Source organism: Camelus bactrianus, chromosome X (assembly GCF_048773025.1).
Source record: "Camelus bactrianus isolate YW-2024 breed Bactrian camel chromosome X, ASM4877302v1, whole genome shotgun sequence".
Taxonomy (NCBI): Eukaryota; Metazoa; Chordata; class Mammalia; order Artiodactyla; family Camelidae; genus Camelus; species Camelus bactrianus.
In genome coordinates this window covers 84,915,436-84,943,174 of record NC_133575.1, presented here as the reverse complement: position 1 = coordinate 84,943,174, position 27,739 = coordinate 84,915,436, and the positions used below count along the sequence as shown (strand labels likewise).

Sequence of the window (27,739 nt, the reverse complement as noted above, 5' to 3'; positions counted from 1 at the left end):
ATTTACTCAATGCTTTGAAACTACGTTATAAGTGGATCGTAGGAACTATGGAATGTCAAGAAGACATAGAAATTGAGCTATGCCTTGAAATGTTTAGAAGGGCAAATATCTTCTACAGATTATCAAAGTATGAATAAACAAACTTGTTTCATTAGTTCTCATAACCAGCACTAAGTTTTTCTAATTAGAAGTAATGACTTCCTTATTTTACATGATAATGCAGATAAGAATAATAGTTTAACCCATACAACTGGTATTTGTTTGCCTCAATTAAAATAAAGTGATATGTTTTCTGTCACTATAACATAAATTAGACAGAGATGTTTAAGCTGTATGGAGTGGATTTATTTCAACATTAGGAAACCAGAAGTTTTATTAAAAAATGAAATTAGCACTAATTTAAAAGTATGTACTATGAACAGGAACCTATTTTAAGGTAAGCTTGTGATATCTGAAAGAAATGTTTCTTTGCACTTTTTTTTTTGTAATTTTTGGTTTTACAGCTCAATTCTGGCACCCAGCCATCATTATTATGCTGGGTTTGTGAGATATTCTAATTTAAATCTAATAGTTTGTAGAAAAGTTACACATAAAGAAATATTAATCTTTACTCTATCTTTCCTTCACTTTTAGAAACTGTATGCTATTTCTAAAGTCAATGACAGATACCAAAGACCAAACCAGTCTAAGAATACCTATTACAAAGTCAGCAACCTATATTGCTTGCTCATATGATTGGATTTTCCTCAGATACTAAATGTCTGATGAGTGCCAAATTTAAAGCTGTCACAAACGTGAGCACCCAAATGGTTATATAGAATTGGTATGACCGTGGAGTAAAACCCTCCCATTCAAAAGAGCCAGACCAAAAAAAAAAAAAAAATTAAGAAATTTAAACTTAGTTTCTTGAATAATCTACTTTATCATACTCTTCAAACAATGCAAATATTAAATTGCTTTAAACCAATGTCTTTGAAGGTGAATATATTAATGTAATTTAATGAATACCTAAGAGGTAATCATGGTTAGAACTGGCACACTTGCCATCCCTTTTATGAATTTATGTTTGGGGTTTCATTACTTAAGAGATTATTTTTCTTTTCCTTCTTGGCTACTTTTCCTGTAGTTTTGGTGTACCACTAATAGATAAACTGATGCCTTAGTCATATGGCTTCAAGTAAGGGAATGTACTTTACTTGAGATCTAGACTACCACCATGAAGTTTTAAATCGATTTTGCAAAGACTTAATCCCTCATGAGAACAGCAAAATTTAACATTAATAGTAAAGTAGACTTATCAAAACAAACTTTTTAGGAAAGAAAACTTGTAACATAGGACCTATACTCACTAATAATTATTTTTTCTTTTGTAAGCTTCTTCTATCCTACCCCTATATTCAGACATTGATTTCAATACTCCTTTTTAATTTTCTTGAATCCTCTTAATTTCCAACCCTTCTAGGTCTTGTTGGCTTTCTTGGGTTTCAAGCTGAAATACTACTGGACTGCTCCACCATAAGCTGCTACTTTTTCTCCACCTTAGACACGGGAATTCTTTTCAAGTTTCTTAAGCTACTAAAGTTAAAGGGATGATATTAAGTGAGCCTTTTTTTAGTACTTCTAGTGGTAACCCCAGACTTCTAGTATAGTTATAATCCACAGAAACTGTGATGGACATGTTTTAAAAGTAAAGCTTTGGAAACCATAAAATTAATGTGGAAATACACAGGACCTAGAATAGCTAACACAGTATTGAAGAGGAAGTGCAAATTTGGAGGACTCACAATTCTCAATTTCTAAATTTACTACATAGCTGTAGTAAACAAGACAGCGTGATCCTGGCATAAGGATAGACGTAGATCAATGTAATAGAATTGAGAGTCTAGAAATAAACTCTTAAATTTATGGTCAATTGATTTTTTCAACAGTGTCGGATAAATTCAATGAGAGAATAGTTTATCCAACAAATTGTACAGGGACAATGAATATCCTTAAGAATGGATATTTTTAGCTGTGACACAAAAACACATGACAAAAGAAAAAAATAAAAGCAACTTGAGCTACATCAAAATTAGAAGTGTTTCTTCTGTAAATAATACCATCAAGAAAGTGAAAAGACAATTCACAGAATGAAAGAAAATATGTGCAAATTATATCTCTGATTAGAGAAATCCATCCAGAATATATAAAGAACTCCTACAACTCAACAATAAAAGGCAAAGAACCTAATTTTTTTAATAGTCAAAGAATCTGAATACACATGTCTTCAAAGAAGATAAAGAAATGGCCAGTAAACACATGAAGATGTTCAACATAATTAGTCATTAGGGAACTACAAATTAAAACCACAGTGAGATACTATTTCACACCCACTAGGGTAGCTCTAATAAAAAAAAAAAAAAACAGACAATAGCAAGTGTTGAGGAGGATGTGAAGAAATTGAAATCCTTCATACATTGTTGATTGATTCTTTGTTTTAATCGTTTCTATCTCTGCTATTATTCTCTGTTTGATGGGACACAGTTGTCATACTTAACTTTTTTATCTTTTTAATTAATAGACTTTTATTTCTTAGAGCATTTTTAGGTTTACAAAAAAAGTGAGAAGTACAGTGAGTTTGTATATACACCCACCTGCCCTCAATCCTGCCCAGTTTTCCCTATTATTAACATCTTGCATTGATATGGTACATTGGTTATAACTGATAAACCAACATGGATACATTATTAACTAAACTCCATAGTTTACATTAGGGTCCACTCTTAGTGTTGTACAATTCTATTTGTTTTGTCAAATGCGTAATATGTATCCACCATTATCATACAGGATGTTATCCTGTATTTTATCTTATTATTATATTATTATACAGAATAATTTCCCTGCCCTAAATATCCCCTGTGCTCTTCCTGTTTATTCCTCCCGTGAACCCTTGGTAACCACTGATCATTTTACTGTCTCTGTAATAATGCCTTTTCCAGAATGTTAGTTGAAATCTACCCAATGTAACCTTTTCAGACTGGCTTCTTTTCCTTAGAAATATGTATTTAGTGTTCCTTCATATCTTTTTGTGGTTTATAGCTCATTTCTTTTTTTTAATTAAAAAAAATTCAACAAATATTTATTAAACTTTAACTATGTGTGTAAGGAACTGCCAGGATTTTTTCCAGATTTATTGAAGTAGTTGACATATAACATTGTGTAATTATTTGATATGCATATATATTAAAATGATTACCACAATAAAGGTGATGCCTTAAGCTTTGTTCTTTCTCAAGATTACATTGCCTATTCAGGGTCTCTTGTGGCTCCATATAAATTTTAGGAATTTTTTTTGCTATTTCTATGAAAAATACCGTTTGGATTTTGATAGGAATTGCCTTGAGTCTATAGATGGCTTTGGTTAGTATGGACATTTTAACAATATTAATTTTTCTGATCATGAAAACAAGATATCATTCCAATTATTTGTGTCTTTTTCAGTTTCTTTCATCAGTGTCTTATAGTTTTGGGGACATAGATTTTCACTTTCTTGGTTAATTTATTCCTAAGTATTTTACTGTTTTTGATGCTAATGAAAATGAGATTGTTTTCTTTATTTCTTTTCAGATAGTTCATTGTTAGTGTATAGAAACACAACTGATTTTGTATCCTGAAACTTCACTGAATTCATTGATTAGTTATAACAGTTTTTTGGTAGTCTTAAGGCATTTCTCTGTATAAGATCATGTTATCAGCAAACAGAAACAGTTTTACCTCTTTCTTTCTGATTTACATGACTTTTGTTTCTTTTTCTTCCTTAATTTTTCTGGCTAGAACTTATAATACTTTGTTGAATAAAAGTGGTGAGAGTGGGCACCCTTATCTTGTTTCTGATCTTAGAAAGTTTTCAACTTTTCACCATGGAGTATGATGATAGCTTTGGGCTTGTCACGTATGGCCTTTATTGTATTGAGGTATGTTCCTTCTATGCCCACTTTGTGAGAGATTTTATTATGAAAGGATGTTGAATATTTGTCAGAATAAATTTTCTGTATCTAGTGAGATGATCATAAGATTTTTACCTTTCATTCTATTAACATGATATATCACATTTTGATTTGTATATTTTGAACCGTCCTTGCCTCCAGGGATAAATTTCACTTGATGATGGTGTATGATCCTTTTAATGTGCTGTTGAAGTCAGTTTGCTAGTATTTTGTTGAGAATTTTTGCATCTATACTCATCAGGGATTTTGACCTGTAATTTTCTGTTCTTGTAGTGTCCTTATTTGGCTTTGATATCAGGGGAATGCTGGCCTTGTAAAATGAGTTTGGGAATGTTCCTTCCTCTTCAATTTTTTGGAAGAGTTTGAGAATTAGCATTAATTCTTGTTTAAATGTTTGGTAAATTTCACCTGTGAAGCTATGTGATCCAGGGCTTTTTGTTTTTGCTGGGAGGTTTTGGATCACAGATTCAGTTTCCTTATATATTATTGGTTATGTTCAGATTTTCTGTTTTTATGATTGTCTTGGTAGATTGCATGTCTCTAGGAATTTGCCCTTTTCTTCTATGTTGTCCAGTTTGTTGGCATATAATTGGTCATAGTAGTACCTTATGATCTTTTGTATTTCTGTATTATCAGGCATAAAGTCTCCTCTTTCATTTCTAATTTTTATGTTTGAATCCTCTCTCCCTTTTTTTTCTTGGTAAATCTAGCTAAAGATTTATCAGTTTTGTTTATCTTTTCAAAAAACCAATTCTTAGTTGTGTTGATCATTTCTTTTTATTGCTGAAAAATATTCCATTGTCTGTATGTACCACAGTGTTTATCCATTCACCTATTGAAGGACAGTATAGTTGCTTCCAACTTTTGGCCGTTATGAATAAAGCTGCCATAAACATTCATGTGCAGGTTTTTGTGTGGACATAAGTTTTCAACTCATTTGAGTAAATACTTGAGAGCACAATTTTTGAATCATGTGGTAAGACTATGTTTAGCTTTTTAAAAAACTGTCACACTATCTCTTAAAGTAGCCGTACTGCTTTGCATTGCCACCAGCAAGAAAAGAGAGTTCTTGTTCCACATCCTCAGTAGCACTTGGTGCTATCAGTGTTTTGGATTTTAGCCATTTTAATAGGTGTGCAGTGGTCTCCCATTGTTTAAATTTGCAATTCCCTAATGACGTATGATGTTAAGCATCGTTCATGTGATTATTTGCCATCTTTCTGTGGTGATCTTTTGCCCATTTTTTAACTGGTTTCTTTATTTTTTTAAACAGTCCCGTTTAGTTCTTTGAATATATTTATAATAGCTGCTTTCCACTCTTAGTTGCCAAAATCCAAGAAGCAAGCCTCTTCAGGGACATTTTTTGTTGGTTTATTTTTAAGTTCTCATTTTTATTTTTAAGCCTGTCTTCTCATATCACCCCCTGAATCAGTATAAACAATTAGTGGTCAGGCCATGATGGGTCAGAAGTGTTTAAATGCCTTGAACCATTTAAGTTTTCCACCTTTTGCTCAGGGGATCTTTGTGTGAAGATATACTTCAAACTTTAGGCAGTTTATAAATCAGCCTTAGCTTTCATTTCTTATTTCCAAAATCAGCCAGAGTTGACTGACTGGGGCCTTCTCCTGTCTCATTTCTTTCTTGGGCCAGGTTCACAGTCCTGTATATGCATGCACACTTCTAGATACCCAAGATAATGTTGGAACCTTTCAAAGTTCCCCTATGGTCATCTGATTCTCAAGATCTTCCTTTTAAATTTTTAGTCAGTCTCTTGTTTGCCTCAAATTGAAATCACAGCTCTTAAGCAGCTGTAATGTTATTAGCAGATTGCTATGGTTTTCTGGAATGCCCTGGGGATGGGGCCCTTTACACAGAGCTGAGCTCTGAATCAAATCAAATTATAACAACACTCTGGGAATGGAGATTTTCCAGGGAGCTGCTGGTTTGGTGAAAATAGTGTTCTGGGGATGGGGCTTTTAATAAAGCTCCAAAAGATCCATTGGCTGTGATAATGCTGGCTTTCATGGATACCGTACCTCTGAGCTTGGGAATGGGAACAGCCTCAGGTTTAAACTTTCCAGACTCTGGTGTTCTTACTGAGGTTCATTTTGAATTGATGCTTTTCAGTTCTTTCTGTGCCTTTGGTTAATTTACAAAATTCTGAACTGTTCTTTTTTTTTTTTTTAATGTTTTGCCAGTATTTTGTTGCCTGTGTAGGGGAGTTGGTCCACTAAGATCATGAGTTTGATGTTCTAGACATTGGTTTGTTGACATCTCTAATTTTGTTAGAAAAACAATGTTCTTCTGAAACATTGCTTTAATATGTGTTATGTATATAGATTGTTGTTTATAAATAACGGGTTAAACATGATCGCTTTTTCTTCTTGCAGAAACCTTTATGCATACATTTAGGACAATTATATTCTTTCTTTTTCAGGTTCCTATTAGTTCTGATTCTGTAGACCCATCTGATAATACTGAGGTACAGTCTTTGACATGTCAGAGAGAATGCAGTAAAACTGTGAACACAGAAGCCTTAATGACAGTGTTTCATCCTCAAAATTTGGAGACTCTTAATTCCAAAATGGTAGGAAAACCAAATATTTAAATCTATAGACTGAAACAGTTGATCAAAAATAAAAATCTTAAATCAGACTAGAAGGTATCACAACTGAAAGCTCTTTTGGGAGCTTGAAAATCGATTTTCTAGCAGATAGTACTGTTTCATTCCATTACACAATAGGGCTGTTACCAAGAATTAAGATAAAAGATGGAAGTTGAACCTTAGGTTTTAGTTGCATAAATTTCTAATAATCATTCCTTATTGGGGTGATTTGATGAGATTGATGATTCAAAACTTTACCTCTTAAGTGTAATGCTTTTTAAATATGCATTTAGCTAAGAACTAAAATAGTAAATTAACGCTGTTATACTCATATGGATTTAAAAGATTTTAGTGATGACAGTGGTCCAGTATTTGGCCTGTCTGTGAAGACTGATTTTGACTTTCTATGTTCTTCATTTCCTTGGGAATTGTTTCATGGGGAAGAGAGTTATTTAGTTATTTGAAACTTCAAACTAAGTTTTTTCACTGTGTTTAGTTGCTTTGATTGTTTTGTTACAGTTGAAAGAAAAGATGAAGGAACAGTCGTGGAACATCCTATTTGCAGAATGCGGGCGTGGTGTTAGCATGTTTCGGACCAAAAAGACTCGAGATCTGGTTGTAAGAGGGATTCCAGAGACCTTAAGAGGAGAGCTCTGGATGCTTTTTTCAGGTATTACATTTATTCACTTTATTCATTTAGCAGACTTTACCTATGCCCGTTCTAGGAGTTATACACCAAGCTAAATAAAAATAATTACAAAGATGGCTAGGACAAAGTCTTACTCTTCATGAGTTCAGACTAGTCAAAGAGAGTAAGGTAGTTACATGTACTTACTTATATATCCACACATCCATTGTGTGAGCAGTATAGTTTATTAGACAATATATGGGTAATTGCAGGGGATAGGGTGGGAATTTCTTAGTGTCAGAGGAAAGTTAAGGGGAAAAGACAGTTTATGAAAATGTTATTCTTTTGGATGAGATTGATGTCATGATATTATAAATTCTGGTGTCAAGCTTTTCCTTTTCTCTTGTTTGTACTCTGTTACCATGTGAGCATAAAGCTAAGTTTAAGGGTAATTCAATTCTTCATGTATGTATGCAAGTAGTAGCCTTATTATAGCCCTCTTTTGAATGTTAATGTAATCATGTTTACAGGTGCTGTTAATGACATGGCTGCTAATCCTGGCTATTATGCTGAAGTGGTCGAACAGTCCTTAGGGACCTGCAACTTGGCTACTGAAGAAATTGAGCGTGATTTGCGTCGCTCCCTGCCTGAGCATCCAGCCTTTCAGAGTGACACTGGCATATCTGCGCTGAGGCGGGTACTCACTGCTTATGCATTCAGGAATCCCAAAATTGGATACTGCCAGGTATGATTTCATTATTAGCTCAACTGTTTACATGTTCCAAATGATAAAATCACATCAAATCCAACTCTATTAATAAGGACAGAGGTTGGACTGAGATTATAGTGGCTATTATTAATCTAAGTAGAATGGTAGTGGGAATACTTAGAATTGATATTTCATTATTTTTGTTTTACATTTAACAAATGTTTATTGAATTTCTGCTCTGGAAAAGATACTCTGCTGGTGCTCAAGACTGCTGGGGACACAGCAGGCTGGGCTGGTGTTGCCGGTAATAAAAGAATTTACCAGAGACAAAGGACAGCTTAAAAAACAAAAGTTTAGTAGATATGCTGCTACAGGCAACAGCAGGCCACACAGAGGAGAGGTGCCTGTGTGAGTACCAAGGGTGAACGTGCAGGGTCTTTTATTGAGGAAGGGGCTGTGAACACAAAGGGATAGGGCAACAGATTTGTGATTGGCTGTAAGTGAGGTAAGACTTGTCAGGGGCTACTCTGAGTAATGGGATTTATGACTCTGATAAGTACGAGATATGCAGTGATGCCTGTCTGCCTAGGGTATTGTGATTAGTCATTTCCTGGGGGCGGTTAGTTTTGTTATGATAAACACACATCCAGGAAGATGTTTTTATCCTGAAGTGGGGAGTTGGAGGTGAAGGGTGCCAGTCAGCTCCAGGCACATGGAGGGCCCAGGAATGGGGGTTTTATGGCTTTAGAGAGGCTTCAAAGAGACTTCAGAGAGCACCAGACAGCTCCACAAAGGCGATATAAAGATGAATCAGATAAGGATCCTTCCCTTAGAAGTGTACGGATTGGAAAAAAAAAAGTATATGGATTGGTAGGTATTAAAACATATTCATTGGCAAATGAAACACAAATGAGGTAAATTATCAGAAATATATGAAGTCAGGGTTTATAATAGGGGTAAGTTGTTTTCATTGGCAGGAACAAAGAAGCCTTCTTTGAAAAGGTGGCATTTATAGGTCTTGAAACTGGGGAGTTTTGGGTGTATGGATATGGAATGAAAGAACATTCTTGGTGGAGGGATCAGTGTAACCAAACACAGAGGTAAATGTGGAATACATATAAGGCCATATTCTGTTTAGTAGAAATGCAGAGGGAATTAAATGAAATAATTGGAGGAAAAAAATGAGGTAGATTGGGATAGGTCAGGAGTTTCAATTTTATATTGTAGGCAGTGGAGGGATCATTGAAAAAAATTCCTTTAGGAGCTCACTATATTGGTTAGGGTGTGCTAGACTGCTTACACAGATAATGTCAAACAGATAATAGCTCAAACACACTAGAAGTTTACTTAAAGGAATAAACCAAGGAGAGCAAGTATTCAAGTCAGTAGGTAGCTCTCCTCCATATGATTGATTTTTCAAGGATTTAGGCTAACAGCAGACTCTGTCATCTTCAAAATGTGGCTTCCAAGGTGCTCTTTCATTGCCATTACTACTCACAGAAAGGGGGAGAGAGCGTGGAGAAACAATTGTGGGAGATTTTATTGGCTAGGCCTGGAAACTGCATACATCACTTCACCCACATTTTATTGGAGGATCTTGCTCTCATAGTCACACCTATTCACAAAAAAATTCTGCAGAATGCAGCGTGGCTGAGCCCACATACATTTAGATACTATGGAAGAAGAGGAGATTGGATTATAGTGGATAGCTAGCACTCTCAGCCACACATTCATTTATAATGAGGTTGAGCACTCAGAATGATTACAGATCAATCCTGTGTATCCATGGAAACTTATCAGATAGACAGGTATTTTAATGAAAAGCAATTTAAGTGAATGGATCATCTAAATGACAAGTATTTCCCATGTTTTAGGATCTCTGAAAGATTAAAAAAGAAGCATAATGCTGCTTTTCTCAAAGAGCTTACATTCACAGAGACTGTGATGTTATCTATAAGTAGTATAGAGGCAGCTTCAAAGTAGGCAATACTTGGTTGTGACTTCTAAAAGATAAGAGCAAAGTTGAAGACGTGGAGGGCCAGAGGAAAGTTATTCTGAGTCAGGTAACACTATGAGTAATACCATTCGGATGAGAGTAAGCCTGCATTGGAGATCAGACTGGCTAGGTTCATGCTGGAATCAAGAAGTAAAGTAAAAAATTTGAATTTAATATGGTAAACAGGGTTTATTGCTTTGGATCAGAAACCCATGTGAGCCATACTGACTCATTTTGGCTGGCTGACTGTCTTGCTTTATTTATCTTTCCTTCTCCCCACCCTCCCTCCCTGCCTTCCATCTCTCTGATCTGTTTTCTTCCTTCTTTTCTCCCTTTCTTTTCTTTTTTGATTCCTTTTTCTTTTCATCTATCTAGAGAAATTCACCCATTATTTTTTTTGGTATATTCACAAAGTCATGCAACCATCATTGCTATCCAATTCCAGAACACTTTCATCACCCCAAAAAGAAGCCCCATATCCATTAGCAGTTACTCCATTTTTCTCCCTACCTCCAACACTAGGCAATCACTAATCTACTTTTCTGTCTCTATGGATTTGCCTCTTATGGATCTTTTATCTAAATGGAATGATACAGTATGTGGTCTTTTGTGTCTGCCTTGTTTCATTTAGCATATTGTTTTCAGGGTTCATCCATGCTGTAGCATGTATTAGCACTTAATTCCTTGTTATGGCTGAATAATATTCCATTGTATACATACACAGCATTTTGTTTTTTCAGCAGTTGATGGGCATTTGGGGTTGTTTCCATATTTTTGCTATTATGAATAATGTTGCCATGGATATTCACATACAGCTTTTTGTGTGGATGTGGTTTTTGATTCTTTTGGGTATTTAACTAGAAGTAGAATTGCTGAATTATATGGTAACTTTATGTTTAACATTTTGGGGCACTGCCAAGCTATTTTTCAAAGAAACTGTACCATTTTACATTCCCACTAGCAATGTATAAGGGTTCCAATTTCTGCACATCCTCAATAACACTTATTGTCTCTCTTTTTTATTATAGCTATCCTAGTAAATGTGAAGTGGTATCTTATTGTGGTTTTGATTCACATTTCCCTAATGTGCTTGTTGGCCATTTGTATATATCTTCTTAGGAGAAATGTCCATTCAAATTCTTTGCCAATTTTTAAAGTTGGGATATTGCTGAGTTGTAATGGTTCTTTATATATTCTGAATTCCAGTCCTTTATTAGATATAATATTTGCAAAATTTTTCTCCTGTGGATTGTCTTTTTCACTTTTTCAATGGTGTTCTTTGAAGCAGGAAAGTTTTAATTTTTATTTTTATCTCTTTTTCTTTTGTTGTGTGCTTTTGATGTCATATCTAAGAAGCCATTGCCTAATCCAAGGACAAAAATATTTACTTCTATGTTTTCTTCTAAGAGTTTTATTGTTTTCATGTTTAATTTTAGATCTCAGCCATTTTGTGTTAATTTTTGTGTGTGGTGTATGGAAAGGGTCCAGCTTCATTTTACTTGTGGATAGCCAGTAGTCCCAGTGTCATTAGTTGAAAAAAGCTAATCTTTCACTCATTGAATTGTCTTGGCACCCTTGCTTAAAATCAATTGGCTATAAATGTTAAGGTTTATTTCTCGACTCATAATTCTATTCTATTACTTTACATTTCTGTTCTTATGCCAGTATCATACTGTGTTTTTTTTACTACAGTTGTGTAGTAAGTTTTGAAATTGGGAAATGTGAGTCCTTTAACTTTATGTTTTTCCAAAATTGTTTTGGCTCTTTTGGGTCTCTTGCAATTCCATATTAATTTTAGGATCTGCTTGTCTTTTTCTGAATCAGAAAGAAAAGGCCAGCTGGAATTTTGATAGTCATTGCATTGAATCTGTAGATCAACTTGGGGAATACTATGTATTAGCAATATTAAGTCTTCTAGTCCATGAACACAGGTCATTTTTCTTTTCCATTTATTTAATTCTTTTAAAATTCCATTCAAGGTTGTTTTGTAGTTTCCTATGTGCAAGCTTTATACTTCCTTTGTTAATTTTATTTCTAAGTATTTTACCCTTTTTGGCATTATGGTAAATGGAATTGTTCTCTTGCTTTTATTTTTGGATTATTCATTGCTAGTATATAGAAATACAATTGCCATATATATAAATATAAAGATCTATATATATATATATATATATATAGAGAGAGAGAGAGAGAGAGAGAGAGAGAGGTCTTGTATCTTGCAACCTTGCTGAGCTTGTTTGTTCTAGTAGATTTTTTTTGTGGATTCCTTAGGATTTTCTACATACAAGACTGGAATCTGAATAGTGATATTTTTACTTCTTCCATTCCAATCCAGATGCTTTTTTCCCCCGTCTTTTTCTTGCCTAATTGAGCTGGCTAGAACTTTGAGTACAGTGTTGAAGAGAGTTGGTAAGACTGCATATTCCTGTCTTGTTATTTATCTTAGGGGGAAGTAATCAGTCTTTCATCATTAAGTATGATGTTAGCTGTGGGAGTTTTGTAGATTCTCCTTATGTTGAGGAAGTTCTCTTATATTCCTAGATTGTTGGGTGTTTATATCATGAAAGGGTGGCAGATTTTGTTAAGTAATTTTTCTTGTCTATTGAGATAATCGTATGATTTTTCCCTTTTATTCTAGTAATATTATTGTTGACCTGAAACAAATAGACTGCCAGATATTTCTTCAGCAAAGATGGGTTTATTTGGGATAAACAGAGATTTGCAATTTGGAGTCTACAACCATGGCAAGCCATGGGCAAGTTCCCCAACGGCAAGGGGAGGAAAATGCTTTTATAGAGGGATAAGGAAGTTGGAAGGGCTATAATAATATCCATGGCTTTTCCTTGGCTGAGTCCTTGCCAGGAAAGACGAGGAGTCTTTCTCCTCCCTGTTGGGCTCTGCCGTAGTGGCAGGGCATGAAAGCTCTTCCTTCTGGTCACCCAACTATTTAACTGAGGTTTCTGTATTTTTTATATCGTGTATTACTTTGATTACTTTTCATAAGTTTTACCACTCTTGTGTTTCCAGGATAAATCTCACTGGGTCACAGTGTGGAATCCTTTTTATATGTTACTGTTCAGTTTGCTAGTATTTTGTTGAAGATTTTTGCATTTATATTTATAAAATATATTGATACATATTTTTATTATGATATCTTTGTTTGGTTTTGGTATCAGGGTCTCAAAGATTGAGCTGGGTAGTGTTTCTTCTGCTCACATTTTTTGAAGAGTTAATGAAGGATTGGTGTTAATTCTTTAAATGTGTGGTAGAATTTGCCAGTGAAGCTATCTGTTCCTAGAATTTTCTTTGTGGGAAATTTTCTCATTCAGTTTCTTTACTTGCTACAAGTCTGTTCAGATTTTTCTATTTTTTCTTGAGTTGCTCTTGGTAGTTTTTCTAAGAAATTGTCCATTTAATCTAGGTCGTCTAATTTGTTAGCATACAGTTGTTCTTCGTGTTCCCTTATAATCCTTTTTATTTCTGTTAAGGTTGGTAGTAATGTTCTCTATTTCCTGATTTTAATTTGAATCCCCCCCCCACCTCCCCCTGCCTTTCTCTCTTTCTGTTTTTTATCATTTTGGTTAGGCTACCAAAAGGAATTTCTAGTTTTTTAATATTTTCAAAGAACCAACTTTGGGCTTTGTTGATATTTCTCTGCTTTTTTTCTGTTCTCTATCACTTCCTGTTTGTGCAGAGCCTCAAGATTAGCCAGAGGTAAGAGCTTAGGTCCTTTTCTGTTCTTTCCTGAGCATACACAAAGCTCTGGGCAGGCATAAAGCCATATCAATGCAATTGGCCTTCTAGATTCCCAGGCATATGTTAAGAGCGTTGTTCCACAGCCCCCCAAGAATATCTCATCTCCCAGCTTTTCATTTTAACTTTTAATGACCTACTATTTGGCCCAACTGTTATCCACTGCCTCAGGCAGCCACATGTTCAGCAACTGCTTCTGATTTTTTGAAGGAACATTCTAAGGGAAAGGCTGTTTGCCCTGGGTGAGCTCTGTGTCAGGTCAGATAAAGACAGACAATGAGTGTGTTCTTCCAGGGAACCACCAGACAGGTCAAATAATGACAGTTCTCTGGGAATGGGGCTTTGAAGAAGCTCTAGCCCCATTCTGTTCCCTCTCGTGGCTTCTAGGTGCTGATTTTCACCATGATTGCTGAGTGTTGGTTTTTAAGGTTACTGTGAAGCTGAGGAGGAGGGATGAGACTAGGGCAATTAAAAATACCATAGAGCTCACTATTTTTACTGAGAGTCAGCCATTTTATTAAATAAATGCTTCCTGAATTACTATAAGCTTTTGGTGAATTTTCAGAGTTCTGAAAAAATGATTTTGACAATTTTTGCTAGTCTTATTGCTTTTCTAGAGGAGAGCATTTTTGGAGGGCCTTACTCTGCCATTTTTCACTGATGTTTCTCCCATTATGGCTTCTTTTTTTTTTTTTTTTTTTTTTTTAACATTTTTTCATTATGGCTTCTTGAACAGGAAAGTGATGGAGTAAAAATTGAGCTTGAGGTCAAATATTGTGCCAGATATGGCAGTGAATTGACATAATTTATATACAAATCTATAAGAAAAGTATTGAATTATAAAAATGAACAATGGGCATGAAAAGATTAGTCACAGAACAAAAAAATATAGATTAATAACAAAGTCTAAGAAACAAAGTTCAACCTCAAAGAAGTTCAAATTCAAACCATGAGATACCATTTTCGCTATCAAATCAGCAAAGCCAATTATGATTATTACAAAGGAGCAGTGAAATAAGCATTCAAACACTGTAATTCAAACTATAAATCAGTATAATCTTTCTGGAATATAGTTTGGCAATAATATCAAGTCATTTAAAAATAATCTTCTTTGACCAAATAACTTCATTTCTATGTATCTTTCCTGAGAAAATAGTAAAACACTTAAATGAAGATTTATATACAAAAATATTCATTTCAGTGTTATATATAATAGTGTAAAGTTGAAATCAACCTAAATGTCTAATAATAGTAGAATGATTAAATAATTTATAGTATATTCAACTTATTAGATTATTTTACAGTCATTAAAACTACTGTTTTAGAAGAATTATTTAATGGCATTGAAAATGTATAACATAATGTTCAGTGAAAAAAATCAAACTTTAATATACAGTTTGGTCTAAATTTTAGGAGAAAAGGGAAAGAAATAAAAGCATACAAAAAATACATCAACTTGTTAACGCTGGTGATCTCTAGGTAGGTAGGGTACAGGAGATTTAATTTTCTTCATACCTTTCCATTCTTTCCAGGCTCTATACATTAAAGGTTTTATTACCTTTATAATAAAGGCTATGGCCAAATGTTGTCTAAAAGTAATGATCTGACATTTGTATGGAAGATAGATTAGAAGAAGGAGAAAGTCAAGATGGTAGTGGGGGTGGAAAGGATAAAGCAAATCTAAAAGACATTTTCTAAGAAGAAACTCTAGGATATGAAGACAGATTGTATCTGGAAGATAAAAGGTTTCTAGCATGATCAAAATTAAGATATCAAAGAAGAGAATCCTATTTAATAGAGGAAAGAAGATGTTTAGATTTGGACACAACTGAGGGTGATTGACATCTAAGGAATATTCTCCTGTAGGTAGTTGAAAATACAGATGAAGTCTGTTTCTCCGATTTTAATATGTCTTGGAAAGTATGTACGGTTTTTTCAAGATTTGCAGTAATTAATATTTTCTACTTGTTGAAATTAGTCTAAATTAGAAAGGTTTAATTATTGTGTTCTGTGTTCATGATATTACTGCTTCATTTTCCTTGAATTGTATAAAATATATATATACATATGTATAATTACTGATTAGCAGATATTAGTCTGACTTCACCTTGTTTTGCTTTGGACTGGCTCAGAGTTCTCATGTTTCGTTATGATTAGTCTCATAGTTGTTATTGTTGAAAACTACTATGTTTGAAGAAGAAATGTAATTGTTACCTGAGCAATATTTATTATTTTTATTTTTCTATGAATTTTAGGCAATGAACATTTTGACTTCAGTGTTGCTTCTGTATGCAAAAGAGGAAGAAGCTTTCTGGCTTCTGGTTGCTGTATGTGAACGAATGTTACCTGATTATTTTAATCGTCGAATCATTGGTAAAAAAAACTCACATACACATATACCTATACGAACACTTATTTCTTTTCTAAACAATTTGTAGACCTCTTGTCTATACAATTATCTGTCAAGTGGAAGAACTGATCAATTAAGTTTTGAAGTATACAAAATGCAAACAATATCAAAGTGTCATGTTTACTGACATGTTCAAGAGAAGAGCTTTTCGTACTGAATATATGACTGGAAAAATTGTTTAATAGGTTATGTTTTAAAAATAAAATACCTAGTCTGTTTCTTTATAAAAATACAAATTTTAAGTTTACTATCTCTGTATTGCTGAAACAGTGGTGATCTGAAGCATCTGGAGCTACTGAAATTTTTTTAATATGAGAGATAGATTTTAATCATCTTAAAATCTCCACATTTATATGAATTGTATAGATATATACAAGGTTTGAAAGAAGGATTAGGTTCTCAGTTTGTAATTATATAATATTTTCTTCAGTTATCAAATATTTATAGAGCTGTGAGCCCCTACCTTAAAACTATAGGTGGTCTCTCCTTTGCACCCTCATAAGCCTTCAGTATCATGGCTAGGTCATTGATTGGATTGTCTTGTGTTAGTTATTTGTGTATTTACCTTAAGTTCTATTAGATATTAAACTCTTTGAAGATGAGATCATTTCATTAATTGTTGCTATCTCTTACAGCACCTATTACAGGTTTCTGCACATAATAAAGATCCCATAAATAACTATTTAAATGAATATGAATTGAGTTTCTCAAGTACCTCTTGATGCATGATACTGCCAGCAGATAAAAAAAAATGTGTGAAATATAGAAAAGGCACTGAAGAAGTCCATAATTTAAGGAAGAGAAATGAGATATATCAGCATACTAATAGAAGTGGGAAGATATCAGAAACAAGTCCTTTTAAAAGGTGTTCATTTTTTAATTTCTTCATGTGTTCTCCAGGTGCCTTGGTGGATCAGGCAGTCTTTGAAGAACTTATCAGAGATCATCTCCCCCAGCTGACCGAACACATGACCGATATGACATTCTTTTCCTCAGTTTCTCTCTCATGGTTCCTCACACTTTTTATTAGTGTGCTACCTATTGAAAGTGCAGTGAATGTGGTGGACTGTTTCTTCTATGATGGAATAAAGGCCATTTTACAACTGGGACTGGCAATACTTGACTATAATTTAGACAAACTGCTGGCATGTAAAGATGATGCTGAAGCTGTGACAGCTTTAAACAGGTACTGTGAGAACTATAACATATAAATCTGGAGAGCCCCTTAGAGATTATGTTGTTCAATTTCCTTGTTTTATACGTGAGGAAACTGAGCCCTAGAAACTTTAAACAGTTTGCTCAAAGTCACAAAGTTAGTTGAATGAAAAGCTAGGCCTAAAGTCTGCTCTTCTGTTTCCAAGGAGAATATAATCAAAGTCAGTTACTTTGAAGTAAACCAGTAGGTTATGTACACATTCACACTAGTATTGTTGATTCAATATGCTGGGACTTTCATAGTCCCAATTTGAGCTATAAAGTGTATAAGAACAATTTGAGGAGGGAAAGGTGGTTGATAATATTAAATATCCAGTGGGGGAAATTGTTCTGGTTTCCAGCTGGTTTCAGTCAGGTAGGCTGAGCTTTCCTAGTGCCTTTTCGGTGGATGCTATTTTGTATTGAAACGTGTGTGTGTGTGCGCGCGTGCGCACACACACACTATGTTATGTATATGTTAAATGAATGAATATTTGGGTAGCTGTTGTAATGGTGCAGTAAATCCCATTTATGTACAGAATAAAATACAGACACCTGACGCTGGCATTTAGAATTCTCTATGTTAAGGCTTCAATATATCTTTCTTAAATTATTTCTCCTTACATGCCTCTATATACCCTATATTCCATCCTTACTGGGCTATGTGGTGTTTGCTGAGTACTCTCTGAGCCTATCTGCTTCCCCTGTGCTCTCCTCCCACCTCTGAAATCATTTCATCATTGTCCCATTCCCCGCTCCCATGTCTTCCTAATTCCTCACCATCTTCAAATTCTACTTCCTCATAAGACCGTCCCTTGTCCTCTCAGTTGAAATTAATCTCTAACTAGGGAGAAATTAGTTGTCATTTTCCCTACATTTTACTTCTACTAATTCTTGTATTACTATCACTTTTGGATAGGTTCTTTGACAATGTCACTAATAAGGATAGCCCATTGCCTTCAAGTGTGCAACAGGGTTCAAATGTAAGTGATGAAAAAAGCAGTCATATTAGAGTGGATATTACAGATTTGATTAGAGAGTCAAATGAGGTAAGTTTTTTTATACCATAAATATATAGCATATGATACTATAGTTATATTTCTAGTGGTATGTTAAGAGTAAGATAATACAAGTAAAGATACAGTCATTTAAAATCCGACTTCACTTTAAAAATGAGTTCTGTGAAGAGAAAGAAAAATGCTGTATGATATCGCTTACATGTGGAATCTAAAAAAAAAGACACAAATGAACTTATTTATAAAACAAACAGAAACAGACTCATAGACATAGAAAACAAACTTAAGGTTACCAGAGGGGGAAGGGAGTGGGAAGGGATAAATTAGGAATTCGAAAGATACTAACTACTATATATAAAATAGACAACAAGGTCCTACTGTATAGCACTGGGAACTGTATTCAGTATCTTGGAGTAACCTATAATGAAAAACAATATGAAAATTTATATATATATATATATATATATAACTGAAACATTAATGTTGTACACCAGAAATTGAAACAACATTGTAAACTGACTATACTTCAATAAAAATAAAAACTTTAAAAAATGAGTTCTGTGAAACTGTTCCGAAGTTATATAACCTCCTCTGCTTCAGTTTGTTTTTCATTAAATGAAACTATATTCACATGGGTATCTGTCATTATATAAAAAGCTGAAAAACATTCTCTTCTTAGAGAATAAGAATTTTACCAATGTTCTTGTACTTAGTCTAGACCCATAGTAGATGGAATCCTCTCCTGTGAATATACAGAAAAACTGAAACGTGGGAGGTGAAACTTTGCATAATCACTGAACAAGTTAGGAAAATAGCTAGAAATAGAACTGAGGCCTCTGAGAATTGAATCTGATGAAATTCAATTGTAAGAGAAGTGGATATTTATTATGAATGAGTATCCACTGAAATCGTATTTCTTGCAGAAATATGGGAATATGCGCTGCGAAGATATACATAGTATGCGGTGTCGAAATAGATTGTATGTGATACAGACCCTGGAGGAAACAACAAAGCAGAATGTGGTGAGTATCCACCCAGTGGGGGACAACCAATTGGAGTAATTTCCCCCTCAAGTTCCTTTAAAAAATTATCATTCCATGTGAAGAAAATAAAATGACTACACATTTGAGCTAGATTCTTGCCACACCTTAGCTTACTGTAAATTTTTTGAGAGAAAATAAGTAATTTTCTTCTGGCTGAATTTATTGGTTTCTCCAACATGTTTTGTGTTATTTGACCTTTAATATTGAATGCTGTGATGTAGGCATTTAAGCGTAACCTATTTGTGATGTGCTTCATCAATAAGAACAGCTGACCTACATAGTAGTCTGTGCTGCTGCTATGTATTATTATCCTTGGATCCCTAAGGTAAAGTGAAAAAGGTATAAAACAGGTTGTTTTAAGTACTCCTTTGAAATATTTGGATGGCTACATAACAAGCTGTTTATATTGGTTGCCTCTGGTGAGTGGGATTAATAGATTGCTGTTTGGAAGAGGGATCGTTTTACTTTGCTGTGTAAATCCTTCTGTACTATTTGAGCTTTTATCGTAAGCATGGATTGTTTTTGTAAACCTACTGGCTTAAAGATCAAGTCCTCAGAGATACAAAGCTGGGAAAATTAACACTTCTGAAGATTCCAGGTTTAGATGGCAATTAAATAATTCAGTGATGTTACTGTGAGAGAGTTACCATAGAGCTCCCTTGTTTATCGTTTTTATATATTAACTTTAAAAAAGATACCAAAGTAATACGTGCTTATTGTAAATAATTCAAACATTATAGAAATGTAAAAAAGTAAGTTTTCTACCCCAGGAGTAACCAATATTAAAATGATTTTGCATGTATCCTTCCAGATATTTTTTCTAAATACCTATAGACATAAATGTGTATGTGGGGGGGCAATATAGTTTTTAAAATATCATATCAATTACTTTGTTCTGCAAGTTTTTTCACTCAGAAATATCTCACGGTCATTGCATATCATTGAATATCTCACTTTTCTTAATGCACAGAATAGTCTACCACAGTATGGAGGTCTTATACCTAACTATTCCTTGTTAATATGCATTTAGTATCTCTCTCTCTTTCACTTTTTGCACTCTTACAATTAATACCTTATCTAAACAACATGGGTTTGAACTGCACAGGTTCACCTACATGTGGATTTGCTTGAGTAAACATGTATTACAGTACTACAAGATACATGGTTGGTTGAATATGTAGATGTGGAACCATGGATATGGAGGGCCAACTGTAAAGTTATATGCAGATTTTTGACTGTGCTGAAGGTCAGTGCCCCTCAACCCCCATGTTGTTCAAGGGTCAACTGTATATCTAATCTTACACATTTGTAAGAATATTTCTGTAAGGCAGATCCCTGGAAATGGCAGCTGGTTCAAAGTGTGTGCCCATTTAAAAATTAGTAGGTTCTTCTAAATTATCCTTCAGAAGATTTGTATTGGGGGATGGTATAAAGTCCTGGGCTCAATCCCAAGCACCTCCAAAAAATAAATTAATACCTAATTACCCCCCAAAGAAAAACAAACACTAAATAAATAAAATGGAAAAAACCCAAAATATTTGTATCAAATTATAATCCCACCAACAGTGTGTAAGAATGCCCTTATCCCTGTACTCCCACTAACATCGCATATTAAAAATCTTTTAATTTGGGCCAATTCGATAGATAAAAAAACTTAAATCTCACCTTTTAATTTCATTGATCACATATGTTTATTAACCTTTTTCATTTTTTTTCTTAGTTGCTTATTTTTAGCATTTGCCCATTTTTCTATGAGGTATTTTTCTTATTGATTTTTAGGAGCTCTTTGTATATTAGTGGTATTAATTATTTGTCAGTTATATTTGTGGCTAATATTTCCCCTCAGTCTTGTTGTTTCTTTCATCTTTTTGATGGTGTATTTCAGAGTATATAAGTTTCAAATTTTTATGTAGTCAAATCTCTTTTTTCTTACATGTTGTGTGGGTTTCATGTCAAACTTAGCAAAGCCTTCCCAATATAAAATTATACAATTTATAAACATACTTTCTCATATTGGCTTATAGTACTGGTATTGCTTTTTTTTTTTAACATTTAGATCTTTAATACATGTAAAGTATTTATTTTGTTTATAGTGTGATATAGGACTCTAATGATATTTTTTTCCAACTGACATAGCCCATTATTTGAATACCATTTATTGAATAGTCCATCCCTACTCTACTCTGCCTTTTTTGTATAAAATTTCTATACTAAAGTGTTAAATTCTAAATTGCTTTTAATCTTTTTAAAGTTGCGTGTTGTTTCACAAGATGTGAAATTGAGCCTTCATGAATTGGATGAACTTTATGTCATCTTTAAGGTACTATTTTCCTTCTTTAAATCAAAAATAATACTCTTAGCAAAACTTTACCACAGCCACTCAACTATTTTGTTTAGAATTATTTTAATAGACATGTTTAAAAGAAAAAAAATCTTATGAAGTTACTTTTTCTGATTTAATGACTTTCCTTTTTTCATTTTTTTAAATAGAAACAGTTGTTTTTTTCTTATTATTGGTGTTTGAGTTCTCCAGTATTGAAGTACCATGATCCCAGTCTGCCATATTTGGAACAGTATCAGATTGACTGCCAGCAGTTCAGAGTGTTGTATCACTTGTTGAGTCCCTGGGCTCATTCTGCAAACAGAGACTCACTAGCTTTATGGACATTCAGACTGTTGGATGAAAACTCTGACTGCCTTATAAACTTCAAAGAATTCTCCTCTGCAATTGGTAGGATTATGTCCGACAATTTTCTTTTTTAAAGCAAAAAAATAAGAATACCTCTAGAAATACTTAGTGCTGCCTATTACTGCCAACTTAGATTTTATCAGCCTAATTTACATTGTCTCCAGCTTTAGCAATAACTGGACCATTTTGTGTGTTTGTTGCTAAATCTAAGTATATTGGTATTTTGCCCCAACCCACCCAGAAAAGCAAGCTGTTGGGTGTTTTAGTGGCTAACATGAAGGAAGAGAATGTCCTGATTTTCCCACACTTGCGCACATTACCGCTCAGTAAAAATCCAACCACATGGCCTAGAAGAGTGGTAGAGAAATACTCAAGGAACATTCTGTTCCTGTAGATAGTCCACCAGTTATATCATTCCTTTGCCTTTCCAGACACCCTAGCATGCTTTCTTATCAGGGATTGCCCCTTGAAGAGGAGTTCTCTCTTCAAATGAAACATAAGGCCTCAGTCAAAAGAAAAAAATTAATTTTAGGTTGAGGTTGTGGGAGAGTTCAGCAGGAGACCATTTAATTTTTTCCCTCTGATAAAGGGTATTTTGCTTACATACTTCAAGGAAAGAATCTGGCTGAGGGGTAGTTGTTCAACTGTTAGCTTAAGTAACTGAATTCTAACCCCTGGCTAGTGTCTGTATCTTAATTAATCTATGTTGCTGGAATTGATTGAATGTTCTTTGGATATGTGATTATTTGCAATTTAATTTTATTGAACAGACATAATGTACAATGGAAGTTTTACTGAGAAGCTTAAGTTGCTTTTTAAGCTGCATATTCCTCCAGGTAAGAGTTTAACAGTTGTTTGTCATGTACAGGAATTGACTCCATTTTAACCAGTATAATTACAGGTATCATTCCATTTTAACAAATAACGTAATTTTCCAAATGATATAAGATCATTGCTTCATTTTGGCCCATGAATCATATTACCAATATTTTTGCTGATAAATAGTTGTGCTGAAACCTGTGGAAGAGATTCTGTACAACAGATTGGTTCGACAAGTTTCCTTCCTGTTAGTGGTCAGTCAATTTAATGATAAATAGTTTGTGTATAAGAACTATCTATTATTTGAATATTGGTATAATGTTGAATCTTTATTATTGTTGTTGTCATTTGAGAGTAGAATTTAACTTTAGACAAACTGCCGAACTTGTGAAGTGCTACAAATTATTCAGAAAAATGAGACCAGGCAGCAGGGATATTAAAAATTTGGAAAAGGAAACAATAAAAGCTAACATTTATTGAGCACTTGCTCTGTCGAGGCATTTGCTTTACATGCATTCTTTTATTTCATTCTCCTGATACCCTTGAAAGGTGGTATTATTCTTTGAATTTTGACAATAAAGAAACTAAGAGTCTGAAAGATTAAATTAATTGCTGAAGATTACATAGCTAATAAATTGTGTACCTGGGATTCAAACTGAGGTCTGACTCCAAGTTCAGATTTCTTTCTTTCTATTCTACTATCGACTGAAAAAACAAAATCCACAACTTAAAAGTTGAGAGTTGTGTTTTATTCAGCAGACTTTCTGAGGACTTCATGCCTGGGAGGTGGCCTCTCAGATCACTCTTAGAGACTGCTCCGAAGAGGTAGGGGAGGAGCCAGGATATATAGGAGTTTTTGCCACAAAGACCAGGTAGTCAGAACATCAAAAGATCACTGGTAATTAAAGAGAACTGGACATCTCAAGTTAATGACTTAGCGCTTTTCCCTGTATGGGAAAATGCAAGAGTCTAGGCTAGTTGAAATCATTCCTTTGCTATCTAAGGCCAGTATCCTGTGCCTCCCACCCTGTATTCCCTCAGGGCTTACCGTCAGGGCGGCTGCAGTGTGATGGCTTGATGACTGCAACATCTTTGTTTACTGATATGGCGATCAACGTTTTTCAATCACACTGCCATACTGCTTTAATGTTACCACAGCCTTCCACTTTGTTTCCCTCTGACGTTAAGAGGCTGCCTTGGCTGCCTTTCCCAGACCAATCCATATTTTGGGAAAACAGTCTTAGGCTTTAAAGGAACATTGCAAAAGTACCTTTTAGCTTAGATAGGGTAATTCACCAAAACAACAACAACAAAACACCTCATAATTTGTATAAAACTACATGTGGGTTCTCTTTTAGAATCTTCCAAGGATAGCTGGGAACTATTCTTTACCAGACCAAAAATCTAAAAGCCGTCTTTAGCCCTTCACAAACTCAAATCACAAACAGCATTAAAAACAAAGGACAAACCAAAAAATTTAATTATGAAGAACTTTGCATTGTCAAGTCAAATTGTCATTAGAATGTCTGATATTGCCGTGGAATGAATATACTTTCCGTAGAAGGATCAAAAATAGAAAAACACTGTTAGAGCAGTCAACTTCATGTTTTCTTTATTACTAAAGATGTTTTCAAATGACTGAGGCCACGTTTTCAGAGATTTCCAAATGCCAGATTTTTTTTATTTCAACTTGTAATGGCTCTTGAAAAACTATTTAAAAATCAAGTAATTTGGAGAAATAATAGAACTCAAAGTGCTCAAATACTCCTTGTTATTTGCTATACAGTATAGTTGTACCACTTCCACATTTCTTCACATATGTCTTTCTTTTACAGGGACCCTTTGTTTAATTCTCTGCCCCCAGATTTAATCGACCCATTATAGGGCTTGTTTCTGTCTCTTATTGTTATAAATGTGATTTGGGTTATCTGTTTTCAGCTTATACTGAAGTCAAGTCTAAGGACCCCTCAAAGTGTGATGAACTTTCCAAGGAAGAATTACTTTATTTCAGTCAGCTCCATGGTAAATATCTGTTTAAAATGTATCTGTTGTGATGGCTAGTCTCTCAGAGATCTTCCTGGCTTAAATATTCTTTACCCAGCTACCACTAGTAAAATTTGGGTTAATTATACCTTATACTTCTTTTGTGCTGTCATAGCACTTAGCCCAGCCCTAAATGCATGGTAAGTATGCCATGAATATTTGACTGGTTAACTAAACTACATTTTGGGTTGTGATTTATGGAATTTCTTACTTATTGGAGAATTAGAAAGAAAATGCATTTTATTTCTACTTTTGTAGCATAAATTTCTAAAATGTATCAGACTGTTTTTCATGCTTTGTTAAAATGCAATGAAGACAATAGAATCTTTGATGATTGAAGGTCATAGCTATTATTCAAACAGTGAATCCTTAATATAAATCACTGTAGGTGTGGGAGACAGGGATGAGTCTGTCTCAAGACATAATTGAGAAGTATTACAAGCTTATTTTTGTGTCTCTTGCTCCTTTTTCATAAATATGAATGTCTTTAGAAGGATATCTTTTTTAATGTATGTTTATGATTACTCTGTGTTAGTGTTTGAACATTAAGTTCAAAGAGACCTTTACCAATCATCTAGTCAAGTCCCTTAATTATGTAGAGGGCACTTGAGGCCCAGAAAGGAGACATGACTTGTGCAAGATTTTTCAGTGAGGTTTTACCACAGTCAGGACTAGTAGCTCAGGCTTTTGACTTCCAGTATGTTTTTATCCTAGTAATAGAATTAATACAATTTTTTTATTCTTTTTTTTAAATGGTGGTAATAGGGATTGAACCCAGGACCTCATGCATGCTAAGCGTGCGCTCTACCACTTGAACTATACCCTCCCCACTGAAGTAATACAATTTAATTTGAAGAAAATCATAAGGAAGAAAATACCACATACCACCTAGAAATAAATTGTATTTATTTATTAATGTATACCAATAAATATTTGATATATTTCCTTCTAAGATTTTTTTTCATACGGATTTTTCCTCAGTGTTCTTGTAAAAGTTCTTAATACTTTGTCTTCTAATGATAGGAGGTCAGATTAGCTATAATTGGTTTGCTGAATTGAAGAAAATAACACGTGCTTGTAAGTCTTTATATAAAATATTATTTTATTTTCAAAAGGTATTTGTTAAATATTTTACAAAATGTGATTGTCCTCTTTTCCTCTAGTTTCCAAGCCTGCAAAGGAGAAGGAAGCAGAATCAGTAAAAAAAAGCCCTGAAAAAGGTATATGATCTAGGAGTTACTTAGTTTAAGTTACTGTTTTTGTAAATAGTGTTAACTACACAAAAGGGAAACATGGATTTCCTTTAAAGTCTATTGATTTGTCCTGAGAGCTTTTTCAGTTCCTTTGTGTTAGTTTCACAATTTATTCTTTCTTCTCTTGATAGTCTTAGAAGTTATAGAAAATATAATAGTATATGACCCATATTAATTTAATTTTATTATTCTGAAAATATTTACTTTAATTACATAAGTAATAGATAATCTTTATAAAAGAAATTTAAATGTACTGAAATCCTCATACCCGCCCCCCCCAACCTCACCCTGAAGTAAACATGAAAACATTTTGGTCTATAATTTTTCTAGACCTGTTTCTATGTATAAACAAATATAAATAGACATCTCTCTTTTTTAAAAAAAAGAAACATTTCATAAATACTCTTCTGCAGTTTGCTCTTTTGATTTTATGGTATATCATGAACATCTTTTCATGTCAGTACATTTGGATCTGTCTTTTTGATGGGTACAGAGTATTCCACTATTTGGTTGTACCATCAATTATTTCAGTAACTAGCTCAATATTGATGAACATTTAGGTTGTTTCCAATTAATTATACTGCAATCTATGGTCCAACAAACATTTTTATACTTACATTTTAGGATACTTTTGCACCTGTTTCTTTAGGATAAGATAAATTAATAGAGGTATGAGAATGCTGGGTCACAAAGAATGTGCACATTTAATATTTTGATAGAGGCTGTCAGATTGTTCTCCAAAAGTCCATCATTCTTCCTGTGTTTTTGAGTAATATTTAGTTAAAAATAAGGAATTGCTGAATATGCCAGCTTCACCAGGTTGTTCAGTATATCCTAGTTTTTCAAGAGATCTAAATTATTAGTAATAAAGTCACATTAATAACATTATAATTAAACTATTCAAAGGAATGAATGAATAAGTACTGTTTTGAATTTTTGAAAAAGAGCCACCATAGACCACTTTGGTATCTGCATATTAAGAACATCATATAGAACCTATTTTAAACTTAGTGGGATGCATGAGAAAGTCTACATGAGCTTTACATCATCAAGCCAGGGTGTACTGTTTAATCTAAAATGTATTCTTCTCCCTCTCTACTCACATCTTCCCTAGTCCCCAACCTTTCAAAAGTAGGTTTTGGTTGAATGGAAGTGGAGTATGTATTTTGAGAGACAGTGAGTGAAATAAAAGGTTTAGTCAGATCAAATTCTGGAGTAAAACAAAAGTAGAGTTTTATATCTCAATGAAATATCTTTCAATCATAATTGTTCTTTTCGGGTATTAGGAAAATATAGTTGAATTTTCATTATGAAATGGTTTTATTCCCCTCATTCAGGAAAAGGAAAAGTTGATATTCAAGCATATCTAAGTCAGTGGCAAGATGAGCTTTTAAAAAAAGAAGACAACATTAAGGATTTACCAAGAATGAATCAGGTATAGTATTTTCAAAGAAAAATCCTGGTTTTCTTGTGAGATTTTTTTTTAATGAATGTGGGTGTATCCAGATCTAAAATAAAATAGCTAACATGCTATTATAAAAATAAATAATTTTTGTATTCTCTCTGTAAGTTTCATATGAGCATAAAAGAATGGG

The 27,739-nt window shown here is 33.8% G+C and overlaps 1 protein-coding gene across 4 annotated transcripts in view; it reads left to right on the top strand.

Annotated features, from left to right (window-relative positions):
- TBC1D8B (TBC1 domain family member 8B) overlaps window positions 1–27,739 on the top strand; it is a 54,613-nt gene that overhangs the window by 22,798 nt on the left and 4,076 nt on the right. Inside the window, exons 8-20 of one of the 4 annotated variants that reach the window (XM_010946124.3) lie at window positions 6,424–6,573; window positions 7,111–7,261; window positions 7,750–7,964; window positions 15,933–16,050; window positions 16,988–17,273; window positions 18,201–18,330; window positions 19,221–19,319; window positions 21,592–21,660; window positions 21,831–22,071; window positions 22,800–22,865; window positions 24,787–24,870; window positions 26,055–26,111; window positions 27,482–27,579. In XM_010946124.3, the coding sequence (XP_010944426.1) occupies window positions 6,424–6,573; window positions 7,111–7,261; window positions 7,750–7,964; window positions 15,933–16,050; window positions 16,988–17,273; window positions 18,201–18,330; window positions 19,221–19,319; window positions 21,592–21,660; window positions 21,831–22,071; window positions 22,800–22,865; window positions 24,787–24,870; window positions 26,055–26,111; window positions 27,482–27,579 (1,764 nt within the window). Of the gene's footprint in view, window positions 1–6,423; window positions 6,574–7,110; window positions 7,262–7,749; window positions 7,965–15,932; window positions 16,051–16,987; window positions 17,274–18,200; window positions 18,331–19,220; window positions 21,735–21,830; window positions 22,072–22,799; window positions 22,866–24,786; window positions 24,871–26,054; window positions 26,112–27,481; window positions 27,580–27,739 lie in introns of those variants that run through there. The other 3 variants (XR_006721712.2, XM_074358904.1, XM_074358903.1) reach the window with 3 other exon arrangements.